The sequence below is a fragment of the Ascaphus truei genome, chromosome 3, assembly GCF_040206685.1.
Source record: "Ascaphus truei isolate aAscTru1 chromosome 3, aAscTru1.hap1, whole genome shotgun sequence".
In the NCBI taxonomy this organism is placed as follows: domain Eukaryota; kingdom Metazoa; phylum Chordata; class Amphibia; order Anura; family Ascaphidae; genus Ascaphus; species Ascaphus truei.
The window spans coordinates 301201597-301214818 of NC_134485.1; the positions used below are offsets into that span (position 1 = coordinate 301201597).

General features: G+C 51.0%; 1 protein-coding gene across 1 annotated transcript; it reads right to left on the reverse strand.

Annotated features, from left to right (window-relative positions):
- Positions 1 to 10841: 10841 nt before the first annotated feature.
- Positions 10842 to 12086, reverse strand: LOC142490729 (paraneoplastic antigen Ma2 homolog). Its single transcript, XM_075593146.1, has one exon. It carries the CDS (start codon positions 12084 to 12086, stop codon positions 10842 to 10844), a length of 1245 nt encoding a protein of 414 aa, XP_075449261.1.
- Positions 12087 to 13222: the final 1136 nt, after the last annotated feature.

Sequence of the window (13222 nt, forward strand, 5' to 3'; positions counted from 1 at the left end):
GTCCCCTTAACTGTCTGAACCCTAACTGTCAGAATCTCTCAGCCCTATTGGTTGCCTGGCAACATGTGGACTGCAGCCACTGAGGCTGTTGGAACTTGCAGTTCCCTTGCTGATATACTCCTATGGAAAGGTAAGGGGACAAACAGGGGACCAGGGGGACCCAGGCTATACTTAAAATCAGCAGTGTAGCGCACAAACTATGTGTGGTACAGTACGCATGTGTTTCCATCTGTGTCATTGAATTTCTGCACATGCGTGTTTCTATTGAACTGGTTGAAACGCACGAGTGTCATAACATTTTTGCACATGGGAGTTGGTATGGAACCTGGTTGAAATGCATACGGTATGTGTGTCATTGAATTTCTGGTATTGTAAAAAAAAAAAAAATAGATACACGAATTACATAACATTAGCTGATAGTATCACTGGATGTGTTTCATGCATGAACACTGTGTTGCTTCTCATCAGCCCACCAAACCTGCAAAGCATGGATGAAAACAAGAATCAAACAATGATTACAATAGGAATTAAAAAATGTTTGAAATACTGGAATAACACAATACAATCAATTTTCAACCGCCAACTAATATTTTTGAAGTGAAACTTCTTTAGTGGCACCTCATCCCTAATGGGACAAAAATGGATTGTAGGGGCAGAAAATGAAACGGATGTGACAGCAAAGTGCTGACGTCACAGTGCTGGCAGATGAGGCCGGGCTGTCTTCTGGCAAATCACATGCGGCGGCGATAGCCGTCGGCGCCGCTCCTAATAGGCACCACTCCCCCCACACAACCGATGACATATGCGGCGGCGGCGGTGGCGGCGATAGCCGCCGGCGCCGCTCCTAATGGCCACCATTCCAACCATCCCCCCACACCATTCCCCGCCCGCTGCCCGCGCCTGCTGACATCTAAATGCCGCCGCATCCCCCACACAGCCGCTGACATGCGGCGGCGCCGCTCTCCCTCACCCGCTCCTCCACACCGGCAGCCGTCCTCCTCAATGCATGCGCAGAGGCTCTGTCCATATCCATGTTGTGGATGGCAGGTTTCGTGTGTGTGTGTGGTGTGGTTGGCAGAGGGCGCTGCTGCGAGGCAACCGGTGATTCGCTGTCACGTCCCGTCAGTTAAGGGGTCCCTTAATTCCTCTCATCCGGCACGGACTCTGCGGTGCTGCCCGCCGTGGAGTACGCTGCTCCGTGGTGGGATAGCTGATGCCGAGGCTCCACCCCCTGCCCTGTCACTCCTGCTTTGGTAACGGGAGGAGGGGGGTAACGAGACCACGAGTCGCCGGGGGGGCTGGGAGTCCGCAGCTCCGTGTCCGCAGCTCCGTGTCCGCAGCTCCGCCTGGGGTAGTGGGAGTCGGGAGGAGGGCGGTAGTGGGAGGAGGGAGGAGGGGGGTAACGGGACCACGTGTCACCGGGGGGGGGCTGGGAGTCCGCAGCTCCGTGTCCGCAGCTCCGCCTGGGGTAGTGGGAGTTGGGAGGAGGGGGGTAACGGGACCACGTGTTGCCGGGGGGGGGGCTGGGAGTCCGCAGCTCCGCCTGGGGTAGTGGGAGGGGGGAGGAGGAGGGGTGGGGGGCACAACACAGAGAGACATTCACACAACACAGAGAAAGAGAGACACACACTGACTGACACACACACACACTGACTGACACACACACACACACTGACTGACACACACACACACACTGACTGACACACTCACACACTGACTCACACTCACACACTGACTCACACTCACACACTGACTCACACTCACACACTCACACACACGCTCACACGCGCACACACACACTGACTGACACACGCGCACACACACACTGACTGACTCACGTGCACACACACACTGACTGACACACGCGCACACACACACTGACTGACACACGCGCACACACACTGACTGACACACGTGCACACACACGCTGACTGACACACGCGCACACACGCTGACTGAAACATGCGCACACACGCTGACTGACACACGCGCACACACACACTGACTGACACACATGCACACACTGACTGACACACATGCACACACTGACTGACACACATGCACACACTGACTGACACAGATGCACACACTGACTGACGCACATGCACACACTGACTGACGCACATGCACACACTGACTGACACACACGCACATACATACTCACTGACTGACACACATACACACACTGACTGACACACACGCACATACATACTCACTGACTGACACATACACTGACTGACACATGTGTGCCGAGCACGCGCGTTATAAGTCAATTTCTGCGACAAAAGTCAAAGAAGTTTCACTTACTATGCGCGTGCACAGCACACACAGCTTTTTTTTATTACTGTCTTTTACATGTTCAAATGTTCAATAATTATGAGATTGTTTTTTTAGAGAAGAAAATAATGTAGATGCATGAATTACTGTACAGTACAGTACTGAACATTAACACACACATTCCCAGCACGCTCTAACTCCAACACCCACCACATTATATATAAATATATATATATACTGAGTTAAGTTATGGTGAGTAAAAAAAGTGACAAAAACCCTCCACAGCAAAGCAAATATGCAAATGTAAATACAACTGTATGTTCATCTGCATGTCTTAGGCAGGTCTGCAACCCCGCCTTTCACCATTATCACCCAGCACACAGCAGTGTTAGCTTTGCTGTGGAGGGTTTTTGTCACTTTTTTACTCACCATAACTTAACTCAGTATGGTAAACCCCATCCTTTAGCTTCTTTGCATACCCAGTTAACCAACCCCACACTGATGTGTTTCATTAAGGTCAAAACAGCGGTGTGGGTAATGCTCCTCTCGGCCTGCACAGCTATGACCAAATGCAGTACCATCCTATCTGGGGCTTCAGTAGGAAAGGTCTGTGGCAAGCATTTGGCCCTCTAGCTCGTTGAGAGGTGGTGTCCAGGCCCTGGACCACAGAACCCCTGAGCCTTCGGGCTAAGGGGGGATGGCATTTGAACAACCAGCCCTTCGGGGCTGGGGTGCACCCGCACAACCCTCGAAAGAGGGGAGATGACGCGAACTCCCTTGCGGGCCTCGGGCCAGAGGGAGGAAGAGACAGATGTCCTGAATCCTAACAGAGGAAGGCATCAATGTCCCTGGAGACCTAGGCTTTCGGGCTGAAATCTTCAGGGAACCCGTTCCGAGGGCGGCTCTGACTGCGGTTGGACAGTCCAAGGGCATGCACCCGAACCACTGAAGTGGATTGGGATCTGATGAACGAGAGGGGAGGGTACCCCCCAACCCTCTCGGGAGGGTGAAAAAAAAAAAAAAAAAAAAAAGCTGCCTGTGGGTGGGTTTTCTGGGTTTGCACCTTAACCCTGGCTGTGCTCAAAGCTGTGACCATGCAGCAAGCTTAAGCCTATAGGGAGCCATGTTAAAAATGTTTTTTGAAGCAAAAAGTGGCACTGTGTGCTCATTTGCATGTCATTTCCCAGAATCCCTTGCTGCAGTGGAAGTGCTGGGTGATAATGGTGAAAGGCGGGGTTGCAGACCTGCCTAAGACATGCAGATGAGCATACAGTTATATATATACAGTTTTATATATATATATATATATATATATATATATATATATATATATATACACACACACACACTGTTGCAGCCCTTTTTATCCTCCTATTTTTCCCACTATTTTTTCGTGGATGTTTTCCGTATGTCCCGCACTTTGCCGCGTTCAGCCGCATTCATGGCTAGACAGCGCTAATAGCGCTAAACAATGAAACCGCCCACGGCGCCTAAAACGGCCGGAACATGCCGCATCTGCCCGCGGTTTTAAAAATCGCTTGAAACGGCCGCACGAGGCTAAAGGCAGCCGCCACTATATATATATATATAAAATACGATACCGTTGTCTGGATGAAATCACACGGGCAGCAACATTGTGAAACAAAGACACAGAACCAACGTTTCGGTCCGCCAGAGGGACCTTTGTCAAGGTGGTTGGTGTTCGCTGTGTTCTATCTATCTATCTATTTATATATATATATCTATTTATGTCAATAAGAGTGCTACTGAGTGGGGCCAATGTAAAAACAAAAGACAGAGGGTGCCCATGCTACATCCAATTGACAAAACATATAAAGTAATAAGTATAAAGTTTAAATATTTAATTCCCCAGATGAAGTCCTACGAATAGGACGAAACGCGTAGGGCAAGGTTTAAGATTATACATATTAAGCTCCCCTCATCTCCAAATTGCTATACGTTGATTTCAAGTCACAATACTGGTTCCTATTTTGGACATTGCACTCCCTGCTCCGGAACAAAGATAAACCGGGTGACGTCACACTCACGATCTCGCGAGACCTACGGAGTAATTTGGGAGTACTGGAAATCATCCACAGACAAAGCAGCCATAGAATCTCGGTGTCCCACGTGGAGAGAAACAGACCAGCAGACCGAGTAGCAGGAAGGAGAGGAACGTATGTGTCCTACAGTGGCGGCAGAGTTTATCCTCATAAGGCCAGCATCGCGTTTTTAAAAAACGCGTGCGCCGCGCGGCTGTCTCCGGCCGAAACCTGGCCGGGTTTCGGCCAGTTTTTCCTGCGCCTCGTGTGCTTTCAATAATTATCTATTGACGCGCGGGAAACTCAGGTTTCAAACAGGAGAATAGACCCGCTGCGGTCCCGGCCAGCTCGCGTCTTTAGTTAGAATAAGCTGTGCCGGGACAGTACATGCCTAAACTATTGGCTACTTTGTAAGTAGCTGTCTACTTTTGTGTAATTTTACTACTAAAACGTGCTTCACCATATTTTTTCTCTTTTCATTCATTTCAGAATTCATCCTCAAGATATCCGCTATTGTTTCAGTTTATGCTCTTTATATATTTTATATATTATATTTAACCAATTTTGCACCTGTGTTTTCCCTTTTTTTTTTTTCCCCTCTTCCCATATATATATATTTAACGGGTATTCCCGCACCCAACCGCATATAGAGTGTATGTGAGGGGGAACCTATGTGTTACCAGGTGTGGTGCGTATACCTGCAGGTTCACAAGAGGCCTGAGCCTCCGCTTGCTGGGAACCTGGGGTGCTCTCTGGAACGTTTCTTGATCAGCGCCTCCACCTGTGCAGCATTCTAGGAGTATAGAATGTCCCCTACACAGGACCCGCATATAGTCATCACATACACTGGAGTATAGGTATAACCATTGACTATATGCAGCATCAACATAACACAACACATTAACTATATGTATCAACTCAATAACTGTACCACTCTGTACCAAAGTCTCAATTGTCCGTCACTCCCGCTTAGGAGCGTATACCCAGTGCCCACCACCGTGTACCCCCACACCGTGTCCACAGTATAACCCTTGTCCCATGGTCAGCGCTGCCACTATGTGTGAATACTCTGTTGGTGCACTTTATAACGATACCTGCCCGGGCTCCAGCCACGGGTGCCGCTATACAACTGGGTTTGGATCCGCTGGATCCGACGTGATGTCCTCCTGTGCGTGGGGTGAATTCCGGCGTGGATAATATCACCGCAGCTCCGCACCGTCGGTACCTTGGTGAGAATCCGTCTGCAGCCGGCCAGCCGCAGTCACTGCCTGGTGTGGCCTCCATGAAGAAATTCCAGCTTTCTTTAGTGGCGTAAGCTTGAGCCCAAGCCTTTTGTCGGGAAGCGCAGCGTCCACTGTTTCCCTAACTAGCAAGCAGCTAATGGGGCAGATTCCCTAACCTAGGGCCTGTCCCTACAGCACCACAAGCTATAAGGTGGCTCAGGACCTCTGGGGCCTAGGGGAGTTGCTGGCCTAAAGCAGCGGGTCACAGACCCCTGCACTCACCTCCTTCCCCTAGCTCTTCCTGGTCTGCACTGCCTGTCTGCAAAAACCCCGTGAATTGTATCCATTCCCTGCAAGCAGGGAGCTCCTGTAGCCCTATTGGCTCCCTGGCGTCACAGGGGGTGCTGCTGAGGCTCAAGGGACTTGTAGTCCCTTCCAAGAGTCTTCCCTGGTAGGCTAGAGTTCGCGCCTTATACCTGCGCATGCGCAACTCTTCAGGGCCGCCGGCACTCACTGCACATGCGCCAACTTGCGCAACATGGCGGCGCCCTGCACGGGAGCCGCCAGGGACCTCCGGAGCACCGGAGCGCTCCCTGCTCGGCCCCCACCCGGAATGGCCGTCGGTCTGCCGCTTGGCTCCGGCAGCACCCGCCATTGATCATGGCCACGGAGGTGATGGGGGTCGCAGGACAACAAAGGGTGACCTGGCTACATCCTCCCCCTGGTAAAATCCCCAATGTCCTCGCTTGGAACACAACTTACTATTATACACAAACGTTATATAATAAAAATGCATCTGGTACGAATATAATTTAGCACATTGCATCAACTTTAAACAAGGTTACACAATTCTGTGAGCATCACAATCACGGACTGGATTTTGCTCCGAGACCACTGCTGAGCCTCATAATGGGGTGCCCCAAGTTGATCATAGGTTACCCGGTTTGGAGGGTACCTGACTCTTTGGCTCCTATGGAGCTGTTCTTCAGAAACTCCCTCTGGGGAATGATAAGTACAGTCCTGAGGCTCAGCCTCTTCCCTTGAGGGGAGAAATGTCTCTGAACAGTCTCTTTGCGGCACAAAGCATGGGCTCTGTGGGTCTAATGGCTGGCTCATTGGAGTCAACGTATCTATTGTTGGACCAAGGGGCCCTTTACCCATAGCTCCTTCGGGAGTTACCCCCGCGGTCGGAAGGCCCCTTTGAGAGGTTCCTTCCATAGGATCCTCAGAGGTGGCATTTACTACAGTTTCTCGGCCATCCTCTGTACTATCTGACTATCCATCAAGCGAAGCAGTTGGCACTTCCAATTCGTTGTCCCCTACTTCAGGTATGGGCAGGAGATGATTTCTATGCCACACCTTTACCCGACCTTCAGTGTCTTTGATGCGATAGACCGGGAGGCCAGGCATCTGAGATTCTACTTCGTATACTCCGTTTCTCCATCGGTCAGCCAATTTATGTTTTCCAGGGACTCCCAGATAACGAAGTAACACAGCGTCCCCCGGACGTAGCTCCCGATACATGACTTTATAGTCATATCGTCTTTTATTGCCAGCATTCAGTTTAGCCATAGATTCCTCAGCCTGTTGGTAGGCTTGCTGCAGACTGTCCTTGAGTCTTTGTACGTATTTGAAATGGGTAGCATTGTGTATCCTATCCGTGGACACTCGAAGCCATACATCTACTGGCAGTCTTGCCTCTCGCCCAAACATAAGGAAGTATAGGGAGAATCCAGTTGACTTGTGTCGGGTACAATTATACGCCTCCACATGTCGACTCCATTCAGTCTTCTGAGCACCCTTTAAAGTCCCAAGCATGTCCAATAAGGTCCGATTGAATCGTTCTGGTAACGCATCTCCTTCGGGATGGTACGGAGTCGTCCGTGATTTAGCAATGTTCAGCATTTTGAGCAACTCCTGGATCAGAGTGCTCTTAAAATCGTGACATTGGTCTGAGTGAAGCCGATTTGGGAGACCATAATGAAGGAAGTACTTCTCCCATAATATTTTTGCCACTGTGATGGCTTTCTGGTCTTTTGCGGGGAAGGCCTGCGCATACCAGGTGTAATGGTCCGTGATGACCAGTACGTTGCATATTCCTCGGCTATCTGGCTCAATACACAAAAAGTCCATACACACTAGGTCCATGGGACCAGGACTCTTCAGATGGGCCATGGGTGCAGCTCTTGTAGGCAGGGCCTTGCGTTGAATACACCGAGTACAACAGCGGCAGTATTGATCTACCGCTTCCCGCATCCTGGGCCAGAAGAAGCGATCTCTGATCAATCCAAAGGTCTTCTCTACTCCGAGATGCCCATGTTCATCATGTAGCGACTTCAACACCATATATCTTAAGTTTTGGGGTAGAACCAGTTGTCGCCTATCAGGGTGGTCGTGATATGGTACTACCCTATAGAGCAAGCAATTGTCAATCTCAAACTTGTCCACCTCACGCATTAGCAATGCGACCATGTCTCTGGGAGCACATTTCAGTAATGCCGGATTCTTTCTTTGAACAGCTTGCCGAATGATGCTGATTACTGTGTCTCTCATTTGGTAGTCCACTAGGTCTTTCCATCGTATGACCTTATCATACGTTAGGTTCATTCCCTTGGGATCGCAGTAGGCGGCGGGGATAGCCTGCGACTGGCATCCTAAGGAATCTGCAACCCGTAGTTTGGAGAAGGCTAATTGATCATTGACGATGGCTGCTATACTACACATTGCTCGCATCCCTGGTCCCGGGATCTCTTCCCATTCATCATTATAGGGAGTAACACTTAATCCTGGTCATCGTGAGAGTGCGTCAGCTCCAATGTTCAAAGGCCCCGGCTTATACTTCAGAGAGAATCTGTAGTTACATAGGGTTGCCAGCCATCGGTGTCCTGCTGTATCCAATTTAGCCGAGGTATTGATGTACGTGAGGGGATTGTTATCCGTCCTTACCTCAAACGTGACACCGTAGAGGTAAACGTGGAGTTTTTCTGTGATGGCCCATTTGAGAGCCAGGAACTCTAACTTGTGTACGGGGTACTTTTGTTCGCTGGGGGTCAGACTGCGGCTGACATAGGCTACAGTTCGAAGACCCTCCGGGTGCTTCTGATGTAGGACAGCGCCCAGTCCATCTAGACTGGCATCCACATGCAGAAGGTATGGTTGTTCGGGATCAGCATACGCAAGCACTGGTGCTTCTGTCAGGCTTTTCTTCAAGTTCAGGAAGACTTGTTCACACTCGGGCATCCACTTATCGCCAAACGCTTGGCGGGCCGACGTGGCCTTCCTTCCGGTGTCTTCGGGGTATATCTTCAAGAGGTTGTTCAGGGGTTTGGCTCGACTAGAGTACCCTTCCACGAAGCGACGGTAATACCCACAGAAACCCAGGAATGATCGTAGTTCCGTGACATTCTCGGGACGTGGCCAGTTCGCTACCGCTTCTACTTTGGCCGGATCGGTAGCAATTCCTTGAGCAGACACGATGTGTCTCACGTAGGTCACCGAGGTGTGACAAAACCAACACTTGTCGAGGGATAACTTCAATCCTTTTTGTCCAAGACGGTCTATCACCTTAAGCAGCCTCTCTTCGTGCTCCTCCAGGGTCTTTCCGAAAACAATGATGTCATCCAAGTAGACAAGATACTCCCGAGGGTTCATGTCCCCGATTTTTTTCTCCATCAGTCGCTGGAAGGTAGCAGGAGCTCCACATATACCTTGGGGCATGCGGGTAAATTGATAGAAGCCCAGGGGACAGACGAAGGCTGTCTTTTCCTGATCCTCTGCACTCATAGGTACCTGGTAGTACCCAGAACGTAAGTCGAAAACGCTGAACCACTGGCTCCCGGTGAGAGCATTCAGGATCTCTTCAATGCAAGGAAGGTTGTATTGGTCGGGAACTGTACAATGATTCACGGTTTGATAATTGACTCACAGTCTCACAGATCCATTCTTCTTCCTTACCACCACTATGGGTGAGGCGTAAGGACTCCGAGACTCCGTCAAAATCCCAGCGGTCTCCATTTCTTTCAGGACGTTCCTTACATCATCCACATCCCTGGGGGCGATGCGACGAGAGCGTTCACGGAATGGTGTGGCGTCACTCAACCTAATGGTGTGTGGGGCGCTGCGACTGCGGCCCACATCCATTTCACTTGTGGAAAACACCGTCCTTCGGTCATTCAGCTTGGCCGTCAGTCGACCCTTCCACTCAGTCGGCAGCGTCGAGTCCCCGAAGTTGAAATCCAGATCAACTAACTGCTCGCCCACTGTAGCGGCGTTCACCTGCGGCGCTGTTTCCACAGGGCTGACCAGATATATGCAGCCCAAACTTCGTCCGACATCAAGCTCCATCGGGAACGGGGAGAGGTTCTGCACATATACGTAGGTCCGGGGAGGAATTTTAGTCTTCTACTCTCGCACTTCGGTATTACCCTATACCCTCTCTGAGCCTCTTCCTCAGGGGTACTCTCCAGAGAGAACAGGTGGTCGGTATCATCTCGATCGGGATAACAGCACCAGATGGCCATACATTGCACTCCCCCTAGTAAAATGGTCGTCAGTCCGCGTTGACGATTGTAGAGGTCCCCGTGCCGCTCTAAGGCATATTCTCGGTTGCACTCTTCCCGCAGTACAGGGTCAAGGAGTGGACTAGCCATAGGTAATTCGTTGGTCTATTTCATGTAGGCTCAGATTACGGCTCGCACTATATCAGAATTCGTCCCCAAGATGATCGGGTACTGACACTGGCCTTGGGGCTTCGGACATACCATTGCCTCAACATGCATGGGATGTTTCTTGCCGGTGTTCAGTGGGACTATATACAGTTGAATTCTCACGGTCCCATCGATGGGGTAATGTTCGTTACTTAGCCCCCTCACCTTCATATGTTCCGCCGACCGCATGGGGCAGTGGTGGAGATGTTGGTCATAGAATTGCCGGTATATTATGGTCACTTTGGATCCAGTGTTCAGCAGAGCAGAGGCATAGATTCCTTCTACTACCACACGCATGATAGCAGCGGGGCCCACCTGACTGTAAGCATCCCCGGGTGGAGTCCCATCGTCGGGACTTAGGTCAGTAGGTGCTTAGGAGGCGCAGGGGTGGCCTCGGATGTCTCGGCTTCGGTGGTCTGTACCTGGCAGATCATGGCCTTAGCGTAACATCCCTTACTTGGAGGTTTTTCATCGGGATCTTCCTTCTCGGGACAGTCCCTGAGGAAGTGGCCTCTTCGACTGCAGCCATAGCACACGACTTCGCCGGGTTCAGGGCGGCCCGGGTACGGAGAAGATGGTTTCCCGGATGGTCTTTATTTGGAGACCAGGATCTTGGGTGAGGCCTCCTCTTTCTGACTTGGAGGTTTCTTGGCCTTTGGCGCAGAAGCCCCCTGAGGTTCACTCTTTGGAGACTCCTTAGTCTTCTTGGAAGTATGCAACCGGGCGTAGACCTCATGTTCTTTTATCTCATTCATTAGCTCCTCCCAGGAAGGGGGGTCACCTCGCATCAGAGAACGCCTCATCATGAGTACAATAGGATGAGTGGGAAGGGCTCCACTCAGGAATTGCGCGCGGCGATACTCATCCACCTCTGTGGCGGTAATACGTTTTCGCTTACGCAGTTCCCATAAGACCGCTTGAATCCTCTGTAGGAAGTCAGATAGATCCTCTCCCTCTTTTTGGCAAAGGTTGTAGTATCTCTTCATCAATTGTCTTATGTCTTCGGTTCGCCCGTAGGCCCGCACAAGAGTCTTTAGCATCTGATGCGCGGTAACGTCCGCATGCTGATCTTTACACATCTGTATTGTGGTGGACGCGGGAGGACGTAGGCATTCCATTATGCGTTGCCGCTTCACCGACTCAGAGCATGTCCATTCTTCTAGGACCTGAGAAGTGTATTCTCTCCAGACTTCAAACGCTTCTTCGCCAGTCGGGGTCGGCATGGTCCCTGAAAAGATCTTTAACTTGCGATACTGCTGTGGGGCCGGAGTTTCGGATTTGGATGGCCCCATTTGTAGGATAGCCTGAGCTAGCATCCGGATATCATCCCCACGTTTAGAGGATGAGCTGGCAATACTTAACGGAGGACTGTAGTCTGTGAGGGCATCCCGGCAGCCTACGCAATAACTTTCAGGGGGGGAAGGTGATGTGTGCAGAGCAACCTCTTGTAAGTTCGTGTGAGAGCTGCTCAGCTCGGATTTTATAGGCAGTTCAGGGTAGACAACAATACAGCAGGAACCTGTCGGCCTCGCAAGCAACAAACTGGACGGGTCCCGGTCTTCGGTTATATCTTGCCCTATACTCACTAACACGGAGCAACACTCCTGGTCCGCATCCTTACGTCGTTCCAACACTTTTATTTTGGCGGCATCCCAGATATTTGGGTGCTGCCTCAAGGCCATTTGTATTGCCGAAGACGGAGTATCAGCAGGGGCCCGTCTCACCGCGAGCGTGTGAAGCGGCGGTACCTGCAGCTCCATGGCCCAGTCATACACTTCTGAGCGTGACGGTGACGGTAATGGTGGTGACATACTTAATAACTGAGTGGGGAACCCCATGGCCTGAGATCTCAGCAGCGCCTCAAAATATAATGGGTATTCCCGCACCCAACCGCATATAGAGTGTATGTGAGAGGGAACCTATGTGTTACCAGGTGTGATGCGTATACCTGCAGGTTCACAAGAGGCCTGATCCTCCGCTTGCTGGGAACCTGGGGTGCTCTCTGGAACGTTTCTTGATCAGCGCCTCCACCTGTGCAGGATTCTAGGAGTATAGAATGTCCCCTACACAGGACCCGCATATAGTCATCACATACACTGGAGTATAGGTATAACCATTGACTATATGCAGCATCAACATAACACAACACATTAACCATATGTATCAACTCAATAACTGTACCACTCTGTACCAAAGTCTCAATTGTCCGTCACTCCCGCTTAGGAGCGTATACCCAGTGCCCACCACCGTGTACCCCCACACCGTGTCCACAGTATAACCCTTGTCCCATGGTCAGCACTGCCACTATGTGTGAATACTCTGTTGGTGCACTTTATAACGATACCTGCCCGGGCTCCAGCCACGGGTGCCGCTATACAACTGGGTTTGGATCCGCTGGATCCGACGTGATGTCCTCCTGTGCGTGGGGTGAATTCCGGCGTGGATAATATCACCGCAGCTCCGCACCGTCAGTACCTTGGTGGGAATCCGTCTGCAGCCGGCCAGCCGCAGTCACTGCCTGCTGTGGCCTCCATGAAGAAAGTCCAGCTTGCGCCAACTTGCGCAACATGGCAGCGCCCTGCACGGGAGCCGCCGGCGACCTCCAGAGCACCGGAGCGCTCCCTGCTCAGCCCCCACCCTCTGGAATGGCCGTCGGGTCTGCCGCTTGGCTCCGGCAGCACCCGCCATTGATCACGGCCACGGAGGTGATGGGGGTCGCAGGGCAACAAAGGGTGACCTGGCTACATATATTTATGTCAATAAGAGTGCTACTGAGTGTGGCCAATGTATTCAAACAAAAGACAGAGGGTGCCCAATGCTACATCCACATTATTTTTGTATTTTTATTTCTAACCTGTACATTACACAGAGAACCCTCAGTGCTTCTACCTGGTTCAATCTTAGGGGGCTATGCACTAAGCTCCGATAAGTCATTTTAAGTTCGCAAAGTGCTCTTAGAACGTGATGTTCCGCC